At 43.9% G+C, this 25,479-nt stretch overlaps 3 protein-coding genes across 3 annotated transcripts in view; 1 reads left to right on the forward strand and 2 right to left on the reverse strand.

Moving 5' to 3' along the window:
- Nucleotides 1–13,442, forward strand: part of LOC108678187 (midasin) — a 34,045-nt gene extending 20,603 nt beyond the window's left edge. The window contains exons 20-28 of the mRNA XM_018166550.2: nucleotides 363–483; nucleotides 714–7,908; nucleotides 8,474–8,643; nucleotides 9,385–9,613; nucleotides 10,214–10,357; nucleotides 10,853–11,075; nucleotides 11,387–11,628; nucleotides 11,915–12,034; nucleotides 12,191–13,442. Coding sequence (XP_018022039.2) covers nucleotides 363–483; nucleotides 714–7,908; nucleotides 8,474–8,643; nucleotides 9,385–9,613; nucleotides 10,214–10,357; nucleotides 10,853–11,075; nucleotides 11,387–11,628; nucleotides 11,915–12,034; nucleotides 12,191–12,766 — 9,020 coding nt within the window. The 3' untranslated portion in view covers nucleotides 12,767–13,442. The remainder of the gene's footprint in view (nucleotides 1–362; nucleotides 484–713; nucleotides 7,909–8,473; nucleotides 8,644–9,384; nucleotides 9,614–10,213; nucleotides 10,358–10,852; nucleotides 11,076–11,386; nucleotides 11,629–11,914; nucleotides 12,035–12,190) is intronic.
- Nucleotides 13,443–15,884: 2,442 nt separating this feature from the next.
- Nucleotides 15,885–19,686, reverse strand: LOC108678257 (protein phosphatase 2B regulatory subunit cnb-1-like). The gene is made up of 5 exons (XM_018166630.2): nucleotides 19,614–19,686; nucleotides 18,248–18,281; nucleotides 17,522–17,698; nucleotides 16,773–16,894; nucleotides 15,885–16,420 (listed from the first exon to the last, which is right to left on the reverse strand). The coding sequence occupies exons 1-5, from the start codon at nucleotides 19,614–19,616 to the stop codon at nucleotides 16,265–16,267; spliced, it is 492 nt and encodes a 163-aa protein (XP_018022119.1). The 5' UTR covers nucleotides 19,617–19,686; the 3' UTR covers nucleotides 15,885–16,264.
- Nucleotides 19,687–21,772: 2,086 nt separating this feature from the next.
- LOC108678247 lies at nucleotides 21,773–24,885 on the reverse strand. Its single transcript, XM_018166618.2, has 7 exons — nucleotides 24,766–24,885; nucleotides 24,550–24,588; nucleotides 24,049–24,253; nucleotides 23,705–23,830; nucleotides 23,223–23,312; nucleotides 22,747–22,962; nucleotides 21,773–22,329 (listed from the first exon to the last, which is right to left on the reverse strand). Exons 1-7 carry the CDS (start codon nucleotides 24,814–24,816, stop codon nucleotides 22,076–22,078), a joined length of 981 nt encoding a protein of 326 aa, XP_018022107.1. The 5' UTR covers nucleotides 24,817–24,885; the 3' UTR covers nucleotides 21,773–22,075.
- Between the last annotated feature and the right edge of the window lie 594 nt (nucleotides 24,886–25,479).

A 25,479-nucleotide genomic window follows, 5' to 3' on the forward strand; every position in this document is an offset into this window, starting at 1 on the left:
AGAATAAATAGTTTTTTTATTCAATTTTTATTCAATCATTGAACATAAACAAATAATTTTCAGCCACTTTTGTCGTGTACTTTACATGTGTACTGTACCTTCTTTATAAAAATTACTGTGTGTGCAGCGTACGTAGAGCTATAATGTAGTCATGTCAGTCATATGAAAGCCATGTGGCTGCCATAATTTAGTCGTTTGTCAGCTCAAAGAAGCCATCTTTCTGCTATAGTAAAGCCATCTTTCTGTCATAATGAAGCTGTCTTTCTGCCATAATAGAGCCATATATCTGCCTTAGTGTTTAGCCATATGTCAGCCATAATTGAGCCATATGTCTGTCATAATAAAGTCATCTGTCTGTGCAGCATACGTACAGCCAAGCCTGGGCCATCTGCTGCAGGCGGCGCAGCTGATGGTGCAGCTGCAGCAGGCGGGAGAAGCGGATAGCCGTGCACTGGAGCTCGCCTGTACAGAGTGCTACGTCAGGTGAGTCATCACATCGTCATGATGTGCACATCACACAGCGTCACGTGCACATCACACAGCTGTGTGCATATATTGGACAATGGTTTAACAATTTGTAAACTGATGGCAGCATTAGTTGCTATGAATTCAGATACCTTCAGCATTGATAATGGGTTATAGGTCTGTAAATATAGGTGCTTTTAGTTACCAGAGTATGAAGTTCCACTGTACGTTAATTATCGACTGTGCAGCACGCAGGGCAACTTGGAGCTGCAGCGGCAAATGGCGTGCGTGGTGCAGCGTTCTCTGCGCAAAACGCAGCACCTGCAGCAGTGCAAGACCTGGCCTCCGCTGGGGGCTCTAACCCTGCAGACGCGGGCGTTACAGCAACACGGAGCTGCAACCTCCCTGGTGACGCAGACCGTCGCCTTCCTCCAGTGTCTTGTCATCGGCGCCACGTCACCCGATAAAGTTACTAACGTATGGGCGCGAGCTCCGTTGTCCCAGATTGAAAATTTCCCCGATCTGAGGATTGCAGCCCCTGAGCTGCTCACTATCACACTTGCTTCTCTTCCTGTCAGCAGTTGGCCTTTGCTACTGCATGGTGCCAAGTCATTGATCAAGGATAGAAAGGACGGAATTAAAGTCATCGCCGAGTTGAGCGATGTAGCCCAAGCCCTCAAGGCAGGCAAGTTATGTGTGAAGGAGGAACAACAGAGTTCATGTCTCGCTGACCCGCGATTCCACGCAAACGCCGCCAGTTACGAAGACATGAAAAGCAGCGATTTGACCAACAGGCTTCTGCTAGGTGTGTGGCGGACTCTTGTTCGCTCTGCAACATCCTCCAAAATGGCGAAGAAATCCAACGATGGCCAGTCAGTGCTGCAAGTTTCTCGGGCCATCAGTCAGAAGAAGTTGGACAAAGCTTTGGCACCACATGCCTGTGTTCCGCACCTTCAGCCTCTCCTCACGCGCCTTGATGCATTCATAGAGGATTTCTGTGCTGCCTCTGACCAAGTCCATTTTTCTGACTTGCAATGGGAGGAGCTCTGCTTGGTTCTACGTTGGAATGATCGTCTTAGCAAGCTTTTGTCAGCCCCTGACTCGCTTGCATTATTCAAGCTCCTTTTACCGCAAGTAGTACTGCACTGGCAAGTCTTCCAAGACAGGCTCTTCAAAAATATTCCTGCTGAGTGGATCGTGAAGACAGCGAGCTACAACAAGCTCAACAAGACAGTGCAGAAACTAACGAGCGTTTTTTCCGTGAACTGTGGCCCCGTGCACGAGTTCGCTTCTCAACTCAGTCTTCAACTTCCTCACCCCAACGCCTTCCCAACACAAGACATGGCCGAAGCACACTTACTTCTTGCCAGGCTCAGCGAACGTCTTCTCCCCAACGCTCGTAACAGGTCTCGATGCTCATTGCTCCTTTCTCGTGACGTAATTAACGCGAAAAGTCGGCTCATCACCCTTGCTTCGGACTTCCTAAGAGCTAGGATCGCGCCCAAGGAAGTGTTGAAGCGCTTGCGCGAGATCGAGAAGTTCATGGACGCTGCTCACGAGACCTCAGAAGTGGGCTCAGCAGCTGCCCTAAACAACAAAAAAGCTGCTTTGCGAATGCAAAGCTGGCCGCTGCTGGACTTGCTTACGTCTCAGCAGCTGGCGCAGTTTTTCATTGACCAGCGTTTGAGATCCCATAAGCAGCGCGCTCATCTCCAGGAGTTGTTGAACTCTGCGCCCTCAGGACCCCTTGAACTCCTCGACGGAGAACCAAAAAGTATAGGCTGGGTGCGTGCTCACCTCCACACTCTGCTGTCCACATCCACTGCCTGTCGGAGCGTCCGTGACTGGTTGTGTCGCGGGTCTAACCGTCACAAAGCGACAAAGCCTCAGCAAGTCGAAGTGGAAGCCAAGATTCACGAGACTGCATCTTGGGCGGTGCTGAGTCCTGTGCAGTGTCTGCTGTCCAGTATCTTGTCTCTCGGCTCGAACAAGGATGCCGTGCAGATGCTGCAAGTGGGCGTGCACGCAGAAAAAGCTTCTCAACTGCAAGATGAGCGTTCAACACTCTGGACCAACTGGCCTGTCATTGCTGACCCCGCAATGTCTCCTTCTGTTGTTTTTTCCAAAACCGTTGCGATGTTCTGCAAAAACTTGACGCACGCTATCAGAAAGGTAATGGATCCTAATAAACTCACGAGGGGCAGTGATTTGGCGCTAGATTTGTGCCGCCTCACGACCTTCATCCGCGATAAAAGCGCGACGCCTGACGTGGCGGGTTTGCTCGATGAGATCCAAGCATGCAGCTCCGTGCTTAACGAAGCTCCAGAAGATGCGGACCTCGTCAAGGTGGCTAAACTTGGAGCGGCCATGGGTGTACTACAAGGTTGGGTTGCGGGGCACCTTGAAGCCATGGACCCAACGGAGAAAAGAAAGCTGTTGTTGCTCTATGCTCAGCAGGATGAAAAGCGTATCAGTCAAGAAATACTCCTTCATTCTTGGATCAATATCTTGAAGGGTGGAAAGAAAATCTCTGCCTCAAACGAGACAGGCGACAGCCGTCAACTCCACCCACACGTCTCGCTTCTACGCCGTGGCCTCAGCGACGCCCAGGCGACGATTGCAACCGTTGCTCTCGAAATCGCGTACCGCCCCGGGGAAGAGGAATACTCTCGTCTTTCTCAGGACCTCAGTCACTTCTTGAAGACAGCTTTCAACCCCTCAGTGGTGCTGGAAATGATTCAGAGTCTCTGCAATGACCAGATTACTACTCTTACCGTTGACCAGATGGACCGCAAACTCGTCACACTCGACAATTTCTTTGCTCACGTCCATTCAGAGTTCATGCTCTTTCGTGACGTGACCTCTCTCTTCATGGAGGGTCTTGCCATCACCGTACGCAGTCTGCGTGTGCTCAATGCTCAAACTAGGATAAAGCTCGCTGAGACTACTTGTGAGGCTAACACTACGATGATTTTGCAAAGAATTTCTTCTTTCCCCATCCTTCGGAACCCCAGAGACCCAATGGACTATTTGGTACACCTAGAAAGAGACGTAGGCTCCCTGACGAAGTTGTTGAGTTCTGTGGACGGGCATGAAGCGAGCAGGAAGCGCTGCCAGAGCCTAGCCCTTCGAACAAGTCTCTTCGAGCTTCACTGTGCTGTAGTAACAGCGGGACGTCTTAATGTCAACACTGCGGCATTGCTAGGGGGCATTGTGACCAAGGCTTTGGCCTGGTGGAGGAGACAAGAGGCCGAGAAGAAGCGCAAGGAGGAAGAAAACGCGAGTCTCTTCAGATACAAAGCCAAAGAGCACGCCAAGAATGAGACAGACGAAGAAACCCAGGTGCGAGAGTTTAAAGAAATGTTTCCTAGTCATGAGAAAGACTTTGATGACTTGAACGAAAGCACTCTGGAACAAACACCACCAGAACCCGAGCCTAAAGCAGAAATGGAGGAGGATGCTAATGATTGGTTGCGAGAAGAACAGTTTTGGGAGATCACCGAGGTTCACTTTGACCTGCTGTCCAATCACTCGCCTCTCCCCCAAGAGCGCAGTGGTGAATTAGGCAAGCGACACACTGCAATCAAGGACTTCGGTGTGGTCCCTGCAGCCCTGCAGCGCGTCAAAATGTTACACACAATCTTGAGCTCGTGTGGCCCCGTGGCCACTTGTGACCTGGATCGGTCGTGCGTGGGGTCTCACCTCATCTTCAACCACGCGGCTTGCAAGTCCCTGCAAAACCCGCAACTCACAGCAATCCTAGTCAAGCCTAATAATTTCTACGTTGACTGGCGACCGTCGGAGGCCACGAAACTTCGACCGCTACTGATGCCACTACTCGACAGAATCGACGAATTACTCCTCGACTGGCCGGAACATCCGACATTGCTGCTCGTCATCAGTGTCGTCAAGCGCGTCCTGCAATTTTCGGTGACGTCTCCCCTTCCAAAGTTGCTTGCGGGGCTCGAAGCTGTGCTACTGAAGGCGGCCATATGGGAGGCCAACGCCCATAAAGGAGTATCGTTGGTGGTGCACCTCAACGCCATCAAAAGCCAGGTGGTGGAGTGGCGAGCGATCGAGCTGCATGAGTGGAAGAATTGCATCGACCTTGTCACCTACAACGAAGCTTTTACCTCAAAAATGAAGTGGTGGCCTCATCTCTACGACTCTCTCTCTGGTCAGGACTGGGATCCTGAAACCGTGCAGTCCCTTGCACATATTCTGCGTGAGCTCATGGAAAATGCCACTCTCGGTGAATTTGAGTCTAAACTCTTATTACTTGATGCTTTCCACAGACATCTCCTTGTATCAAAGTCCCCTTATCTTGACGTGTGCAATATTCTAAGCAACGTCGTCAACTACTATACCCAGTTCATGCCGGCAGTGAAGGAAGCTCTGGCTAAACAGCGCGCCGAAATTGAAAAACGCGTCAAAGAGCTCGTCAAGGTTGCTAACTACAGCATCGCGACCTACAGGGACATCGACCAGGTTCGCAGCAAGGTAGACAAGTCGTGCCGAGGCTTGCACTCGCTCATGAGTAAGTGGAAAAAATTTCTGCGTATCAACAACCGCGACATTTGGGCCAAGGATGCTGTTGAGGAACTCAAGCTCTCGGGTGAAGGAGTTTGGGACACGAAACGCACCACTCCTGTCACTGTCACCAGCATCCCTCCTCCACATCCGGCGGTATCTAGTCCTATGTTGGGTGTCAAAACAGGGTCCCTGCTTGACTCTCTTGATAATTACTGCAACAAATCGCAGAAATTCGTTGGTAAAATCCTTGAAAGTCTCCACTACAATGACTGCGTTGAGAGCGTCGAGGATGTGACCGTGTCCATCATCGAGGCCTATCAGAAACTTTCGGCTGACCTCTCGTTGTCCACAAATGAGACGGATAAAGAGGTGCGCCTCAGGAAGATGAAGGACGTGATGAAACAGCGACGTGTGAGTGTTACACGTCTCTTCAAACAGCTTGCTGACATGGGCGTGCGATACCATCGCGGTAACACACTCTGGACCGACGACTTCTTCGCCAAAATATTCCAAGGGAGCAGCATCGTAATAGGCACTCTAAATCTCTCCGATAGTACCGCGAAACAGTTTACCGTACAATGGGCGGGTTGTGATAAATATTACTACAGGAGTCTCAATAGAATGCAGCTGTTACTGGAGCGTCTAACTCTGCCTCACCAGGACCTTGGTCCAGACCTCATCAAGCGAATGCGAGGAGCTTGCAAGCACCTCATGCTTCTCTCGACTGACCTCAGGCTGCAGTCTACACAACTTGCACGCAACCTAAACATCCTCACGGGACTTTTGGAAGACTTGCAACAAGCGCCATCTCAACCGACTGCTGGTGTCACCTCCTATGTCGATGTCTGTGACAAAATAAATTCTCTGAGTTTGTTCCTCTCGCTGTCGGCAGCTGAGGTTTGCGCCGTCATTGACACGCGGCCTGAAAGCGGCAGTCTCATTGCCGCTCAGGAGGAGCGCCAGCCTCCCTCACAGACGTCCCTCCTACAGGCAAGAGACTTCCTCATGGTCATCAGCAGCAAATGTAAGAACATCGCCCACAGAACTGGTCAGGTGCTTGCTCAGTTTTCAGATGACTCGCGACCGCGGATAGTGAACGCGGCTCACGTACAGGCGCTGCAATCCTTGAAGTGTGAACTTGGTGACGCGGCTGAAACTCTCATGCAGGCCGTGGCTCTTTTGGACCCAGAGGCGCGCGGCCACACGTGCCTCACACGTCAGCTGCTGGTCTGGGTCTCATGCTGGTCCCAGGCCTCGCAGGAGGTTGATAATTGGTTGCAGTCCGCCGAAGTGCGCATGCCGAGCATCGAGCACGGCGACACTGACATGGCTTATGTGGCAGAAGTCGAGAACTGCACCAGTGCGGCACTCTACGCCATCCAGTGCCTCTTCAAAAAGTACCAAGAGCGTGAAGCTTCCTCTGAAGCTGCCCTTGGTGACGATGTTATTTCAGAAGCAATTGTAGCGTCCCTCTTGGCTGACATTAAATCGATGAAGCTCAACTACGTGGTGAAATGCCTCACGAGTTTGGTTGAGGGTGTGTCCGATTCTTGTGATGCTCATGTTCTACATAATCTACGGCAGATGCACTCCCTGTTAGCCCAATACGCCACCCTTGGCGATAATTTGCTGCTCTGCGCCGCTGCGGCTGGCCGCAGTCTAGGCAAGCTGTTCTCGGTTCTGCTGGCTGTGTTCTATCAGATGGCCAATAAAGGTTTTTGCAAACCCCAGGACCTGCAAGAAGAAGGAGGCGCTGAAGGCAAGCTTTCTTTTGAAGACGATGAAGACTCCGAAGCCGCTGGTCTTGCTGAGGGTGAGGGCAAAAAGGACATGTCCGATAAATTGGAGTCAGAAGATCAGCTCGAATCTGCATTACAAGAGGGACAGAAAGAGAAACCCGGGGACAAAGACTTGAAGGAAGACAACGGAGTGGAAATGAGTGAAGATTTCGAGGGCAAGTTGCAGGACATGGAGCGTCCTGAGATAGACGAGCAAGACGACGAAACTGAGAAAGAGGATGAGAACAAAATGGACGACCAAATGGGCCAGACCGAGCAAGGTGCCGAGACTCTCGACAAGAAGCTGTGGAACGACAAAGAAGAGCAGGGCGAGGGCAACGAAGAGGAAGAGGAACTTGAAGAAGACGATACGGCAGAGGCCGGAGACGATGAAAGGGAGAGCCAGATCGTCGCTAAAGATAAACACAAAAACCAGAAGAACGACAAGAAAAACAAGAAAGAGGATGAAGAAGACGCACAGCCGAAGACTGATAAGCCAGAGGAAATGGAGGAAGACCGACGTCAGCCTAACCAACCCACGGAAGAGGAAGACGATGAAGAAGACGAAGGAAACTTCGAGGATCGTCTTGCTGGTGAGGAAAACAAGCCTCAACACCAGCCTGACGAGGATCAAAACAAGATTCCCGATGACTTGAACCTCGACGAAGCAGAGGAAGATAAGCCTGATGACGAAGGCGACCATGACAAAGAAGACGAAGAAAACCCTCTTGATATCGAAAAGAAGGCTCTCTTCCCCGAGGGTAAGGACTTGGAAAACAAAAATGAGGAGGAAAAGAGTGAAGAGAATGAAGACCTACCTGAAGAAGAAAATCAAGAGAAGGATGGAGAAGAGGGCGAAAAAAATCTGGATGAGATGGAAAACACAGATAAAGACTTCAAGGCTGAAGAAATGGACGAAGAAAAGGACGCAGAGGAAAAGGAAGAGAGAGAAGAACGGCGCAAGAATGCTGGTGAGGCTGAGGACGAAGGTCCCAAACTCCAGCATGAGGAGGAGGAAGAGAAGGATGAAGAAAAGAATAATGAAATCGAAGCTTCCAAAGACCGCGACACCCAAAATAACGCCGAAGCCGCGCCCATGGACGTTGACAACGCTAGCAAAGACAAGACTAAGGTAAGGGGGGGAGTGGTTGGTTGTCCAGACTTTAATAAATATTACGAAAATTGTGAAAATCTACTACCGATCTTGCTGCATTACGACCAATTTACGGTCTGGGTACAAATGATTACAGGTTTATATTCAGCACGCAAATTATGGCATTCATTTGTCTATTATGTCGTTTTCAGTGGTTCCTATAAGAGCGAAGTAATTAAAATAGTATTTTTTCTTGGGGATATTTGTTCCTACGGTAGTTAATTCAAAGGAGAATAAAACCTGTATTGAGAAGCAAACTTTACATCATATACACGAGAAAAACATGTTAATTGTTGCGGGTATAGAAATTTTTATAAAATCGAAATAGAGCCATTTGTTGTATGGAGAAGACTAGGTGGTGAATAAATCTGATTATTTATTTAATTTATTTTGTTTTATTTAATTTATTCTGTTTTATCTGATGTATTACTATATTCAATTGATTCTGTTTTATTAAATTTATTCTGTTTTATTTACTTAATTGTGTTTACTCAATTCGTTCTGTTTATTTTATTTATTCTGTAATAACCACATCGCCCCTCAGGAGGCGCCCAAGACGGACGACTCTGGCCAGGACCGCGACGATGACCTCGACGAGCAGGACGAAGCAGGGGAGTCTGGGGAGACGACGCAGGAGAGCCTTGGCGTAGGGCAGTCTCAGGCACGTCCTCAGGACGAAGAAATGCACGAAGGCGACACGTCCTGCGTCACAAGGTAAGACGATGAGTCGTCCGTCGTCTCTAGTTAGGACGATGAGCCATCCTTCGTCTCTAGGTAGCGTCCCTTTATCGTCTCCAAAGACAAAGGTTCTTCGTCATTATTCAGCTTTAACGAGCGCCACATTTACGTATGCTATTGCTGCTCTTGCTATGCTGAGTGTTCACTGTAACAACTGAGTTGGTATAATCTTGTTTGTAAAATTGGTACTTCTTTCTGTGTAAACAATTGCTTATTCTTGACAATTGTGTGAAATTCCGATGTGAAGTAAATATCACATAGCAATGCTTACCTTGTATGCACTTAAGAAATCTCGCACGGCTCCCAATCCTTGCTACAAACTGACTCCAATATTCGTGATGGTCCGTGAATTGTCCTGCCTTTGTGGTTACGTACTTTCTATGCTGTTACCTACCCTCGGGTTCATTGTTCTCTCCACTCCCCTAGAGGTACCCTAGCCTTCGTATCCCCTGTATGTATCTCAGTTCTCATTTTAATGAATGTATCTCAGTCCTCATTCCCATTGATATATCGCAGCCATCACATCCCTTGGATGTATCCCAGTCGCCACGTCCTCCTGCTTCACTCCCTGTATGTATATACCCAACTTATTTTTCCCTTTTAGTCCTATCCCTATATGCATCCCATTCCTCATTTTTTTCTTCATTATCAGTATCCCATTCCCCACCCCCCTTCCTTCATCCACTCTAACGTATGCCTCCCGGGTCTGCTGCGCAGGGACTCAGAGCGCCCCAACGCCCCCCTCCCGGAGCAGCGACGGCAGAAGCAGCGCAAGCCTGGCGATGTTGACGAGCGTAAAGTTACGGGCGATCCTAACGAGGAACTTCGTCGCGGCCTCCTGACGAGCACGCATAAAGACTTACACAAGGAGGACGAGCCTCATGACGAGGCCGAGGACAACTGTGATAATAAAGACGCACCACCTGAAGACTCGTCACAAATGAGGGTGAGTGGTGCATGTAATGTCTAGGCCGGTGTTGCAGGTGTTATCCGGGCAGGTAGGGCATTTGTAATATGCAGAAGTGGAGCTTGTGTAATTTACGGAAATGGTGCGGATATTTTATACTCGGTTAATGCAGGCGTAAATTGTTCAGGCTGCATGCATAGCTGTCCTTGCTGTTTCTAGAACCATGTCACGAAATTACCGCAACTGGCATCATAGGTATCACTCGTGTCAGCTCTGACCTCCATGGTCGCTTGGATGAAAAGTTGTGATGTTTTGTCAACTGCCATGTATAGTGTTGTGTTTGATTTCAAGTGTTTAATTTTAGTTAAGTCATAGGTGCAGGTGGTAGTGTGTTTGCAGATGCTAAAGTGCGGCGAAAAATTATTAGCGAGTAGAGGTATGTACTAGAGGTGCAAGGGGCAGATGGTGTTTGCTGCAGATGGTGCAGCCCATAGTGAATTGGGAGCTGAAGCTGCAGAGGTGCAGCCCGTAGGGAGCTGTAGCTGCCCATAGTGAGTTATGAGCTGTAGCCGCAGGTGGTGTTAGGTGTAACAAAAAGTAATCTTTATCACTGTCTTGACGTAACCTCTTACATTGCAGGTGATCAAGCAGGCGGATGAGGAGGCTGAAGGTCAGGCAGTCGATGCCGGCACAAGAGACCAAGCCATCGAGGCCCCCGCCCCCCAACAGGACGATGACGCCTCAGAGCCCGAGGAGGAAGGCGTGCAACAACAGCTCATGGAGGTACTGAGCCTACGTCCGTTATAGTTTTTTTTTGTTCCAGGAAGATAGGTCATTAGATAATTTCATCATTGAAGGCGCTTTAAATTTACTCGAATTTAATAATTTAATTTATTTTCTTTCTCATTGCGAATTGATAATTCAATTCTAATGGGAAATTTTTATTAAATGAGCAGTTCGGTTGATGATCCGTAACTGTCGTCGTATTTCTATGTTGAAACCCTGAGGGAAATGAAAGAATGAAGTTCTTGAAACTTTATTTTAATTTTATTGTTTGAAAGAGTTGTACTTACGTTGTAAGAATTTCCTTGTTTGAAATAAAAATGGTTCCACACAAATTGTTGAACCGGGATAACTTAGCGTATCTTCTTATCATATTTCTATCATGTTCTGCACACTGAACGCTTAAAATATTGAATAAAGTCTTGCTGCAGGACCGAACGTAAAAGTTTTCTGGAAAATATTCTTGTATCTCCAATTTTTTCTGCTCTTATCCAGGTGGACGACGACGAAGAAGAAGAAGACTCCAGCAAAACAGAGAAACTGGAGGCTGAGAAGCAGCGAGGTAGAGGCAAGGAGCACAAACAAGGACTGGAGACAGAGAGGGGAGAAGGAGAGAAGCTGGAGGACGAGAAGATGGAGACGGAGGGGGAGTTTGTGCTGGAGCACACGGTGCAGCGGCCTCCAGAGACATACTTCCACACGCTCCTGGAGCAAGAAGGTAACGTGACTTGTTATCACGCAGAAGTTGTCAAGTTGCTGATTTTGAAATCGTTTGAAATTTTACAAATCAGTCCTGTCCAGGATATGAGGAAAAATAGTTTAATCTAAAGTTAGCGGCACGAGCGTCACTGTATGAAATATGAAACTGTTTCCTCCAAGATGAAAAACGATGGAGACGATATAAAATACTGATTAATAAAGAAATCCAGTCTTACATACAATTAATAATCGCAAAATTTTAGAGGCACTTATCAAAGGGAAACCTCGATAACAATCGTAAACGATGTCTAAATCGTGATATTTCCGCAGAACTAACGACGGAGGCGCAGTTCGAGGATGACGTACAGGCGACGTCAGCACGTCTCGAGGCGTCTCGCCTGGCGCTGACACGTCCTGACGATGATGCCTGCCACTCCTGGGCGACGCATCAGGCGCAGGTGGCGCCCTACGCCGCCCAGCTGTCTGACCAGCTGCGCCTTATTCTCGAGCCTACCGAGGCGTCTAGGCTAAAGGGAGACTACAAGACTGGCAAGCGCCTCAACATGCGCAAGGTGCGCCTAACTCGGCCTCTTGTGGGCCTTAGTCTTATCTTCTGATAACGTATTCAGATATTTAGCTTGTCCCTCAATTTTGACTAAAAATCCGTCAAGTCCCTTTATAATTAGAAGATTTTATCGTAGTATTAATGGTATATAACACCTGTGACATCTAATACGTTATGAATATATCACACATGACGTCTGATCCGTCATGTACCCAACGCCCAAATCACGTGTATACAAACCGTGACGATTAATACATGCGTATAGCACTCGTGACGTCATATCTCCCCGTCAGGTGATTGGCTACATCGCGTCCCACTTCCTCAAGGACAAGATTTGGCTGCGACGCACGCAGCCCAGCAAGCGCGCCTACCACGTCCTGCTCGCCATCGACGACTCCGAGTCCATGAAGGCCGTCAGTATTCGAGAAAAATCTGGCATATTTTAAAAATATTCAAGATACTTGTCAAATGTTGAAATATTCAGCATATATGAAAAATATTAAATTACACGTCATATCTGTAATGAGTAAATGAATAATACTGTGAATGATTTGAAACTTCGCTCACAGGTGCGAGCAGAGGACTTGGCAAAGCAGAGCATCTCGCTCGTGTCGCAGGCGCTCACGAAGCTGGAAGTCGGAAAGTTTGGTGTGGTATCCTTCGGATCCTCGACGACCCTTCTGCATCCTCTAGACGAATCCTTCAGTGACGCCTCGGGGGCTAAAGTCTTCGCGAACCTGAATTTTGAGCAGCAGGAGAGCAAGTTCGTGGAGCTGCTCGAGTCAAGCGTGGCGCTCTTCAGAGATGCGCGAGGCGGAACTGTCGCTCACTCGGACACCGCTCAGATCCTGCTCATCGTGAGCGACGGTCAGACACACGCTCGCTCCGAGGCATTGCGAGCCGCCGTTCGGGCCGCGCGCAACGACCGCATATTTGTTGTCTTCTTCGTACTCGACGCTTCCGAGAACCACTCATTTTATGACATCAAGGTCTGGGATAACGTCCAGCTTACTCTCAAGCCCCTCGCCGAGGAGTTCCCTTTCCCCTTCTACCTCGTCGTGAGGGACCTGGCCACGTTGCCGCACGTCCTGGCTGACGCTCTCAGGCGGTGGTTTGAACTCGTTACTGCTGACGTGGCTAATTAGCGACGATGACAATATAGCTATACATGCTCATTGCCCACTTTTGAGATATGGCTGTTTCACTATTGTTTAAGAGTACATCAACCGCCGTCAAAACTATTCATTTTTCAAGGCCAAAGTTATCTCTAATTGACAAAGGATTAAAGATCCACGCTACCGCATTCAAGACTTTGTTAAGGAGTCGACATAGCCTATTGTTAATCAAAGTGACTTAGCGGTCACTGTCCTGAATTACTTTGATATCTCATGTTACTGTCATGAATGTAGATACTGTAATTATTGCTTACCTCTTTCTTGCCATTCACTAATTGCGTACCAAGATCGTTTTGAAGTGAGCGTACGTGTCCAAGTTGACAACTGTTGTGTCTATAACTAAATGCGAGGTGGATCGTGATATAATAAAATCCACTGCAGTTGCATGTAACATTTACCATTTTCCTGTAAGTAGTTCAATTTCATTCTTATTTATGCTTAGTGATAGGGCTTTTGAATCATGTTACTGGAAGCACGTCGTTGGTAAATATGTAAATGCAATGAAGTATTGAACAGTATATTTTTAATTCTTCATCATTTATCAAGCATTCAAAAATGTTTACATCGAACAAGTTTATTCCAATACCCTTCCATTGTTTTACCAGGCAGAAGAACACCTTGTGAAGTATATTTCCCTCCCACTGCGTTTACGTCCACGTGTTTCCGTAGAATCAATGATAGATGAGTTCGCCACGAGGCTCCGTTGGGCAAAAGCCACCACCAATCATTGTTTTTCAATATTAAGTGTTGTGCAGAAGAGACGCTTCGGAAGCGTGAACGTTTGAACTTTGCGAAGGGCGACTATGATGAACTCCGTGAAACGGTGAATGCGGCGAATTTTTCGGACTGAATTAAGGACATGAATGTGGCTGATTCATGGTCGTTTCTCAAAGACACGGTTATGTCTGCAGTTGTTGCCTATGTACCCAAGATTACGCTTGGAGGAGTCAAAAAGTCCCAGTGGATGAACAGTGCAGTTAAGACTTGGCTAAAGACCAAGAAAGAAGCCTACAAGCGTTATTTACGAACTCGCAGCGAGTCTGATTTTAACCTGTATGTCAGAGCTCGAAATCAAGCTAAAAAAGTTTGTCGCACTGCAGTGAAAAACTTCGAAAAAAATATTGCTAAAAATGTAAAAAGAATCCGAAAGCCTTCTTCTTGTACGCTAGTTCGAAGTGCAAGTCAAAAGACGGTATATCTGATTTGAAAGTAGACCAACGAAAGATCTCCTCTGATGAGGGCAAGGCTAACGTTCTTAAACAGTTCTTCAGCAGTGTGTTCACAGATGAGGACTTGAACAGTATTCCAGATAGTGAGGAGCGCCCAGTCGACTCGAAGTTAACATGTTTTGAAATACACGAAGAAGAGGTTCTCAAGCGCCTGGTAGCTCTAAATCCCAACAAGTCATGTGGACCAGACGGCTTCCATCTCAGATTGCTCAAAGAATTAGCAACCGTTCTTGTCGGCCCATTGACTGTATTCTTTCAAAAAACCTCGAACGAAGGAACTTTGCCTTCCGACTGGAAAGAAGCTCCAGTAACACCATTGTTCAAAAAAGGTGACAAAAGTAGCCCCGACAACTATCGCCCTGTCAGTCTGACAAGTGTTGTTTGTAAGCTAATGGAATCTGTTGTGAGGGATAGGATTATCGATCACTTGACTGCTCACCATCTCACATCATATTGCCAACATGGTTTTATCGTCGGTAGATCCTGCACCACTAACTTATTATCTACGTTGAACGATTGTACTCGCCTGCTGGACGAAAGGGAGCCAGTGGATGCATTTTACCTCGATTTTGCCAAAGCATTTGACAGTGTTCCGCATGAGCGGCTGTTGCGTAAAGTGAAGTCTTTGGAAATTGAGGGAAACGTACTCCAATGGATCAGAGATTGTCTAGTAGGTAGACGACAACGTGTCAGTATTAACGGAACCGTGTCAGACTGGGCATCAGTGCGCAGTGGCGTGCCATAAGGAAGCGTTCTTGGGCCTATTTTGTTCGTTGCTTTTATAAACGATTTGCCAGAAGCAGTCTCCAGCGTGTGCTCCATGTATGCCGACGACACAAAAGTTTATAATACAGTGAAGGATGCGTCAAATAAAGCGCAGTTGCAAGGTGATCTTGACAGTTTAGTTAACTGGGCTGATACGTGGCAGCTGCGGTTTGATGCTGACAAGTGTAAAGTACTTCACCTCGGGAAGAACAATGAACAGCAAGATTACAGTATGAGAAGACATGGTTGCAACGAGAGAGTAATGATTGAAAAGTCTAGTGTGGAAAAAGATCTGAGTTCATGTCGACAAGGAGCTGAAATTTTCTAAGCATGTTGAAACGCAAGCTAACACATCCAACAAACTTCTTGGACTAATCAGACGCTCATACGAGTTCCTAGATGCAGAAGCGAATTTGTTGCAGTCGTGCGCCCGAATCCTAGAGTTTGGAAACGTGTGGTCACCGAGATTAGAAAAGGACAGAAATTTACTAGAAAATATTCAAAGACATGCAACAAGGCTAATTCCAAGCTTGAAGGGCAAGTCCTCTGAAGAAATATTGAAGATTATGAAGCTTCCAAGCCTCAGTTATCGACGTCTGCGTGGGGACCTCATTGAAATGTACTAGTATACTCATGGTTTATACAAGGTCCCCGAAGGATTACTAGAATTTGAAACAAGAACCAACACCAGGGGCCACGGCTATAAACTAAAAAAACTGCGCTGCAACTTTTCCACGCGACAAAATTTCTTCTCGCTTTGAATCACCGACATGTGGAACAGCCTCCCCAATGTCAATGACATCGTTGGCGTTCCAAGTATGAACGCTTTCAAGCACAGACTAGATAAAGCTATGGAAAAATATATGTTCAGATTTGAAATGCCTAGCACCATATCGAACCCGGTGGAAGTCTAGTAGCTACTTGAAACTATCGTCAGTCATGAAAATATCCGGTCAAATGAAACGATATTAGATCTTCTGTGAACAAGGCACGAAAAGGAAAAGAATCGGCGACAGGCCACATCAGGCCTACACTTCAGCGCCGAGATCAATATGTTATGTTATGTAGGGGAATTCAAATAAAGTTGACTCGTATTTTTTATAGCCATAGAGCGATAATACAAATTGAGACAATTAACTGATATACAACAAAATTTATTGAGAGATTCAGTCTTACATGACCTAGTTTTTTGATAGGACTTTGTGATTTCAGCAACATGGATGCATAATCCGCGACTCGCACAGGTACACGCAGTACATGTAACCTCTACCTTAGTACAAGCAACCAAACCCTCTCTTTGCATATAGAAAACGCGCAATCTATCAAACCTCCTTGTATACACCGCACACATCCTCCCCTTCTTCGTGTATTCAACAAACACGTTGTCTTTACCTACACGCCGTACCTGCGACCTAACACGTTCCCCCACTCACCAAGCCCGCCCACGCACGCGGTGCTCGTGATCTTACAGACGTCATTCCGTGCTACCCTCAAAATGGAAACTAGCTAAAACAACCGCCTTGAATTGATCAAAGCTAATTCTGCCATCAGTGCCGTGCTGCACGATAGTCCTGTCTACCATCTGCTGCAGCTGCACGTCACTCCATCTTTCGTCCATCATCCGCAGCACCTGCGAGCAACAGACGCAACTTGAATAAAGCTGTGTTGGACTTCTCGCTCCTGCAATCTTGCGATTACGTAGGAGCTTTAGTCCAGATATTCAGACGCCGAAGGCCAATTTACTATTGCAATAATATTTCAATTTCACGAGGGTGATGAAAAAGCGAGCGTTTAATTGCATCGTATCTAATAATTATCTATCATCTAGCTTCGAATAACGGGCATGATTGAGAGCACGGTAAATTGGATAAGATTAAAAAGATCAGGAGCCACGCCTTCGGTTTTAATTTGAACTCCGCTTCAATTCAATATAAACATTTGTTTACCTTAATTTATTACCTGCATACCACAACCTTACTCACTTGGAAGAGCTCGCCGCTGGATATGAAGCCGTCGTTATCCATATCGTAGATACGGAATAAGAATTGCAGCTGGCTGTTCGTGTCGCCTTTCATGCTCAACTTAGGAATTCCGGCGATAAACTCTGCCCATGTTAAAGCCATTATTTTCAGCGTTGTATGTATAGTTGTATATACAGTATATCATATCATAACACGAGAAATTGTATATACAGTAGATCATAACACTAGGAGTTAGTATTTACAGTAAATACTAATACTATGAGTGACACATACAGTATATCATAAACTAAAGACATTTTGCTGTCTCGTATAGCTAATTCTGTTCCAACAAAGGAAACGCGGGACATTCTTTATCGCATCCTCTACCATGTGCCTAAGCTATTTTTATCGAACGTTTTGATATGCCACAAAACCTGATTCACAAACGGAGCAAGTGCACCCATCCGATGAGAATATGCTAGTTATATCGAATCAAATTTAGACAATTGGTTGAAAATGAGCGACGATTAATCAAGTGAATTATGCAAACAAAAATCATGAACACTTAAACGACAATGAGCGCAAGATTTAATAATTACAAGCAGCGAGCGAGTGCTTTCGACTAATCATCTTCCCATCCATGTAAATGCGACAAGCAGCCAAGCACCACGATGCAAGAGGCAGGTTTATCAGTAACAGCAGAAGGGGACCCACCTCGCCCAACATCAGACGCAATACGAATGACTTGCACATTATCGTCGCTCGCTCACCTGCGATGTCAATTTCGCCATCGCCGTCAGTATCTAAGACGTCAACAATGCGGTGTAGGAGGGGGTTATTGTCCAGCCCTGGCAGCGACATGAGCTCAGACACGCTCAGCTTCTTCGACCCGTCCCGGTCGAGGGCTTTGAAGCCCCGCGTGAGTAGTCTGATCTCGTGGGCGGTAACTGGTCGAGGATGGGAACTTTTAACTAGTGAAGGCATGGTTAAATGAGAGTCAAGACAAGGCTAAAAAATACACCTAAATATGGCATACACTCATGATCAATTGAACAATTAAGTTGGGATGAATCTGAATTTCAGGCGGTGGTAATGAAACGCAGGAGCGAGAGAAATCACGACAATGACGAGAACGGTTTGCACCCTCAGCACTCTACTTAGCATCCGCAGGATATGCGACCGTGCCTCGGGATTCAAATATATCTTTATACAAACTCTCTGGTACCTCTGTGTAAATTATTAAAAAAATTAAACTAGTCTGGAGGAGATAAAATTTTACTCCATTATAGTTACGGACAACATTCAATTCTGTGCCGTATTAAATTCCCGTCCTTACGATGGTCGTAGATTGTTGGAAGATCGTTAATAATAGTTTCTGAACAAATTTTCCACAAAACATTTCTTACTAACGATATCGGCCCAATTTCTTAGCTAAATATTTTTTAAATATAAGTAACAAGTTACGTTATTTATTAGAGATTATCTTCATTACTCACAGTGTTTGTTCACCGGCAGCGACTCTTTGTTGCCCTGAGGAATTGCGGAATATCAGTTACAAGTTAAGCAATAAACATAGCCCAAGAATTACTTAGTATATACATACATAATGATTAAGGATATGCCATTACTTGATCGTATATCAGAATAGCGGCAAATTTGAATTACCAAAATTACCGAGGGACTTTAAGATGGAATGATAATTTTACTACCAGCTGAAAAGTATATTTCATAAGAAATTTAAGGCAGTGGATATAAATGATCCACAGCCTTAAAAGTTTGAATTCTCTTCACTATAAAGTTTAAAGAAAAATTCTGGAGGAAACAACGGGCCTGTAAATTAGTTTGTTCGCAGTGAAGTATAGCGTAGTATATCGGTGCTGGTGTTGATTAGGCCGTTATACCTGTCGCCGATTCTTAGCGCAGCAGAATATTCACGTGTTGAATACCCAAACCATTGCTCCAATTTTGCTGTGCTTAATCATCCAGCCAACTTGCCGATTTGACCAGAACGCAGCAGGTAGGTAGCTGGGATCGAACCCGCAGCACAGTGCTCCAATTTTGGTACTCCGTTCTGTAACCACTGGGCCACCCTACTCTTTGTGCAGATGTGTTCATTCAGGCGATCTCTGTCGCCGTCGCCAGGCGTCGCCATCGTCATACGCCACTTTCCGGAAGAAGTACGATCGCGAAAGAAATATTTCGGAACTCTTGCGCAGTTTAATTTTAGTTTAGGGAACGTGCACAATAATGAACTCTCAATTGTTGACCAAGCCCAAAAGTCGTAACCAAATTTGTATGTATGGAATAAAAATGAGTATGCATATCGTTTAAAGCAAAAAAATCTGTTTTACTCTTAACAAAACTGAAATTGGGTTCGTGCAACAGTTTCTTGATGCTCTTAACACCTGAATATTGAAATGGCAAAAAATTGGCAGTACGTGTTCTGCTACTGACCGCGAAGTCCCCCCACACGAACCTTAGATTACGGGGGATTTAGTGACTAACACCAAATATTGAGGCAAAATCAGTAAGCTAATCCAAGATTTCATCATCTAACTAGACTTTATATTTATATACATTAAAATCTATGAGAATTGCCAAAAGCTATTTCAGCGCAGGCTTTTATAACCTCGCAGTTGATTGAACGTACATATTGTGGGTATCGCCAATGCCGCACGGAGCAATGCCAGCCAATCAAAAACCAGGTTTTCTTAGAAAATATTCCCAGTATAGTTTGCATGGTAAATTTATCCAAGTGATGCTGCTCCATAAATAGACAATTCCTAGAAAACTCCCCTTAAAACAAGCTAAGGTTACGGATTTCCAACATTAATAATACCTATTGCTAATAAAATGTCTTACCATTTCACTTTTCCTGAACGTTACGTGTAGAAACTTCCAAGTGGCGTTGAAACTTCAACACCTTAGAGGTAGATCTGATGACTGTATAACACACTAGTAGCGGTAGATCAAAGAACCCATGCCCTTATGGTGCAACATTTCAAAGGATCTGGCCATGTGCTTTTTCTTTGTCGTGCGTGTGTTTTAAGTTCCATGTCATTTATTGTCACCTTCATGCATTATTAAGCCATTTATTTTGCCGGGTAGTTGACTCAAAGCTTATATCATAAATGTGAAATTAAATAAAACGGGGAAAATTTATTTACAATGATTGAAATTTTTATTGCTGTTCCCTCATCACTATGTACATTGATGAGTATATATTTATACATATGTATATATATATTTTGATATTTATATCAGAATGTATAGATTTCTTCATCTCTAATTAGTTTTTCAGTCATCACAAAATGTAATTACTTTGGTGCTTCTGGGCTAAAGGTTTTATCTGAATTAAGCTAAATAGCTGAACTTACAAATTATAATTTCGCATTCCGAACGGCAGAGAAAATGAACATATGCTGTTGGGAATGTGAATGTTTATTCCAGCGTATTTTAGCATACGTTACGCATATTTTTCACAAACAATAAATTGAGAATAAATTAAATAAACTAAATTAAAGAATAAATCGAGGGATCGAATATTTCTATTATTTTCGAAATCAAAATTGAACGACTGTTACTTAACATGGAGACCCCAAAGAATCGTATATATACCAAACAGTTTTAGTATTTATAATTATTTGACTACCTGAAATAAATTTCTGCATTCATTTCATAAAATCTTTTACAAACTTTTCTGAGTTTGTGAGAGAGAATTATTGCTAAATTGTCTTCTTATATACAAGTGATCCCCATTCAAATTTTGAGACACTATAATTTGTCTCTGGAATTTATATCTGTTGAATTTTGCTATTTTGTCATTGTGTGTGGTAAGGAAACATCAATCAATGAAAGGTAATGAAGGTAAATGAAAAGTATTGTTTTGACATAATCGCATTTCACATTCAAAACAAAAGATTATTGCGTAACATCGAATCCTAAGATGAAACTTCTGAAGTTTTTCACCAGATAATAAAAGAAAAGCGTGAAACAGGACCACGTACATAACGTCACTCTGCTTACTCATCATCAAAGTTTGAAACATCATCATTTAAATTTAAATTAACGGAATTTGAAAGCGAATGTTATCAAATAAAAAACGGTATAAATAAAGATCAGGTTATTTAAACGACCGCGAGTCACTCATTATTTCAATTGAGAACGCTGCGGATCTGTGAACTGTTACGTATTTATATTGTGCACCGTACAAGAATATGAAAAAAATTAGTAACTATTAAAATAGAGCAAATTACATGGAGTTGATCTCATTCGAAAAAATTGCCATGAGTACATTCATCTGAGCGTTGAAAAATTTGACGTAGACCAGAACGAACTCAAATAATAAAAATCAAAAGCCTCATTATTTAAAAAAATTTCCGTAAACTAAGATATAATGAACAATTCACCTGAAAAGGAGAGCAACAAATTGATAAACCAATTATCCTCTCGAAAATTTGTAAATGAACTACAAAAATTCAAGTGTCGCAAACCGTCCAATTTTCCTCGTCAAAATTGAGAAACAGACAAAAAAAAAAAACACGGGTTAATGCGATTAATGTCTCTGGAGCGAATAAAGTTTTAATCTGACAGTAAATTATATTGAAAATATTGGAACAAATCCCGCATAGAAAAATTTAAGACTAGAGATAGAGATTTCAGGATTTCATAAACTTCGTGGTATTCTGGCAAATGAACTCGTATCTGGTATTTAATCGATTGTAACAAGAAATGGGTATCTTGGCAAATAAAGCAATACGTTTCAAAGGCGGGATCAACACATCAACACTCAACACGTCAACACTCAACACGTCAACGGTCAACACGTCATCACGTCAACACTCAACACGTCAACACTCAACACGTCAAAACTACACACGTCAACACTCAACACGTCAACGGTCAACACGTCATCACTCAACACTCAACACGTCAACACGCAACACGTCAACACTCAACACGTCAACACTCAACACGTCAACACTCAACACGTCAACACTCAACACGTCAACACACAACACGTCAACACTCAACACGTCAACATTCAACGTGTCAACACTTCTTAATACGAAGTTTTTATTTAAAAAGATCAGCTAATTTCCCCGACAATTGAATCATTGGTTGAAACTTATCCTACAGGGAGGAAAGCTAGATCCTGCACTACACAAAAGTCATAATTATCCTACATGAAATAAAACATTATATTTCTCTTCAGAAAAGTCATAACTATCCTACAGGGAAGAAAACTTCATATCGCTCTGTATAAAAGTCATAACTATCCTACAGGGAAGAAAACTTCATATCGCTCTGTATAAAAGTCATAACTATCCTACAGGGAAGAAAGCTGGATCTTGCTGTGCACAAAAGCCGTAAACTCCTGCTACAGGCTCACGACACTGAAAATTAACTTGACTATTGCAGTCGGCACTCCGGATCTTGCCTTCCACTGTGACCACCGCGCAGTTTTTTCCGGACTCAGGATGACCGGCCACCCACAAAGATGGGTCAACTGACCCAGATGAGGCCCCATAGCGCCACACTCCATCTTTTCCTTTAAATACATTAGCCCACATGCCATCTGTGGGAGAAAGAGCAACTGTTAATAGAAGAGCGGTGATAAATAGTTAAGAAAGGAGAAGGAATAAATAGTTAAGAGGGGAGCAGGAGAAAGAGTTAAGAGAGGATAATTAAAAAATGGATAAGAAAGGACCACCGATAATTAGTCAAAAGAGGAGCAGCGAGAAACAGCTGACATATGTTCGCAGAGAATATTCGTAGACCAGAAAAGTTTCAATCCCTAATAAATAGGACAGAAATCCCGGAAGTAAAATCAACGCTAATCGTTTATGACTTCAAGCAAAATTCCAGTAAAACTCACTTCGTCAACAAAGTGATACACATGCTAACGTTTAGGAGATACACTGTCCGTGGGTGATCAAAGATTAAATTGAACGTAAGACGTTGTTAAATAATGACAACGTACTATGAAACTCACCCCCACTGAATTCATATGCATATTTTGCCACATCTGAAATATCGGCCGCATTGTCATAAGGTATCACGAGGCCGAAAGCTTTACAGAAAGCCACTGCAGAGCAAGCGTCGAGGGCAAGTTCATGTACCGTGGCATAGCACGGCTTGATCCACACTGGGCAGCAGGTGAAGGGTGTATCAGGATACAGCGAAACTTCATCGCCATCCGATACGAAATCTGAGTGAAGTTTTGAACTAAATAATAAATTTGGGCAAGGAAAAAAATAAATTTACTAGTTTCATCAACGTAATATTATTAGAAGAAATTATAGGTAAGTTGAATGGATATCTTTTCTAAATTGCTCACCATGCAATTACATATGCAATTTTGGTACATACTAAAGAGTATGGACTATAGAATATTTCAACAGGAGCTGTGACCATACAGAAGTCTAACAAGTTATTTACTTCACTAACGATGATGGACGGCTTCCTCACCTTTGAATGCATCTTCTTCACAAGTCCGCGGACACATTTCGTCTGAGGTCTCACCCTCCCTGTAGGCTTTACCTCCATCGAAGCAAATTCCTGCAACACGTCTACTTGTTACAATTATTAATTTATGACAGCTTCACTCGAGAAACGTTTCACGAGCGTCATTTTAACATAAATGTCAATTATTTCCCAACATGACGACAACTTCAAAAGTGAAAGTTATGTCTGAGGCTTGTCTATCTACTCTTCTATCATTCACACGTTCAATATCGCTAAAACTGGTATTGCGAAGGGCAATATTAACAAAAGTTCACGCTATAGTTTAGTTACATCAGCCCCGCTACATACATTAAAGTATTTGTACACTAATTTCCTTGTCTAGGAACGAGCTTACCATCCCAGGGACCTACAATTCGCGCAGGAAATACATAATTTCTGAATTAAAGCATATAGATAAGATATACGGATTAATATTTTAATCTGACCTGCACTCTTAATGAAGACTATTTTCGAGTCGTCGGTAATGTTGCACGACTGCAAACTGCGGTCAAAAGCCTCGTTGAGCGCAAGCAGGCAACCATTGGAGCTCGTGAATTGAAACATGAGAGCATCTGCGGAGAACTCAGTTTACGTTCAAATATGATAAAAATAATATTGGCAATCACGCATTTCATTCCAGGAAGTAGGTAATCTTCATAAAGTCATTACTGATATTGGGTTCCCATCGGGTTTCAATTAATAATTTCATACTACTCATTTCATTTTTACCAGTCTTATAAAAAACTGCGTTGTAGACTGCTGTAAAACTGTGCTATCGAAAACAACGAACCCTCTTCATGCGCTCTGATGGCACACGATACTGTGTCTTCAGGTTCGGCTTCCTTCTGCCAGTCTGCCGTGATGTCAGTGAATGATGCTCGAATGTACTCGAGATTCTCAGCCACTGTTACGGAGTACAGACTTCCTTCAACTGCGTGGGAAGCATCGGTACATTCCTTGAAAAGTATGGTCGTTTGTTTATACTCCAGTTGAAACTGCACAGGTGATAATAATCCATCATTTTGAAAGTCAATAAATATTTATCATCTTGGAGGTTAAAAATAATATTTCATTTGAAAGTGAATAACCAAGCCCACCACCCTAAGAAATCAATAACCAATATATCACCTACACGGAAAGTACTTATATACGTATGACTCGTCTCTACCACAAGCAACTCCAGACAGTCTACTGTCTCTACCACAAGCAACTTTTCACAATCTACCTTATCTACCTCAAGCAACTCCCGTCAGTCTACTGTCTTTATCACAAGCAACTCCCGATAACTTACCGTCTCCAGAGTCGAGGAATCGACTCGAGTGGTCTGGGCCTGTTGGAAGATAGGAAAAAATAACTTGTGTCGTATTTAGTTTTTGCAAATTAAAATCAGCACTCGGCGCATGAGAGCAACGCTCTCATGAAAAAAAAATTTTAATATCAACTGAAACTGCAGTATTCAGCAAGAATGGTGAATATTGGAGTTCAAATAAATAACTGAATTACTCACCTCAACTGCTGCGCTGAAGAACACCACTGCCAATACGAAACAAGTTGCCATTTTTCTGGACGTTTCTATAATTGTTCGAAAAGTTCTGTAATGGTGCACTGCTCCTGGCTTGATGTTCACTCTAAGAAGGCTCATCGGAAACTAGAACTCCCAACACATTCACCCACAATATTCTAAAAAAAGTTATCTGGGTCAAAACATCAAAGAAACTTTCACCACAAGTGTAATGGTCCATATTGAGACAGTCAATATGTCAATGAAAGAGTTGTATGCAGCACAACCAGCGCTATGAACAGCATTTGTATTGCGATCGATATACTTTCACTGCAGGAAATTTAACGTCATTTGAAATTTTCATCGAAAATCGAATATGTTGGCTGGTGTGAGTCATACAGAGTTAAAATTATGCTGTAAATACATACACCGCTGTTATTTTGGCACAAATGTTTTACAAACTTTCTAAATTTATTCAGCTACGTCATTTTGCACAGGAAACGCATTCCACAATTCAACTCTATGAGTTCATATAAAAATAAATTGAAAATTAGTTTTTAAAATAGTATTCCTTGATTAACAGGTACAAAACTAAAAATTGAACTTTCATCTCAGTTATTTGTAGCAACAAGCAAAAAATATTGTAAACGAATTTTGAATGAATAATTTCATGTAAACTTCAAAGTTAGAAAAGTTCTTCATACAGGAGGCTCAATGTAT

Source organism: Hyalella azteca, unplaced genomic scaffold, assembly GCF_000764305.2.
Source record: "Hyalella azteca isolate HAZT.00-mixed unplaced genomic scaffold, Hazt_2.0.2 contig7276, whole genome shotgun sequence".
NCBI classification, from domain to species: Eukaryota; Metazoa; Arthropoda; class Malacostraca; order Amphipoda; family Hyalellidae; genus Hyalella; species Hyalella azteca.

Excerpts from the sequence above, each read along its gene's own strand:
- LOC108678257 (XM_018166630.2), bottom strand. Across the intron at positions 16,895-17,521 it reads TGGCGAAATTGACATCGCAG|AGTTTATCGCCGGAATTCCT; the intron begins GTGAGCGAGCGA and ends TAACATGGGCAG. Across the intron at positions 16,421-16,772 it reads CCAGCGGCGAGCTCTTCCAA|GTGCTGCGGATGATGGACGA; the intron begins GTGAGTAAGGTT and ends TGTTGCTCGCAG.
- LOC108678247 (XM_018166618.2), bottom strand. The coding sequence starts at position 24,816 with ATGGCAACTTGTTTCGTATTGGCAGTGGTGTTCTTCAGCGCAGCAGTT. Across the intron at positions 24,589-24,765 it reads TCTTCAGCGCAGCAGTTGAG|GCCCAGACCACTCGAGTCGA; the intron begins GTGAGTAATTCA and ends ATCTTCCAACAG. Across the intron at positions 22,330-22,746 it reads TGCATATGAATTCAGTGGGG|ATGGCATGTGGGCTAATGTA; the intron begins GTGAGTTTCATA and ends TTTCTCCCACAG.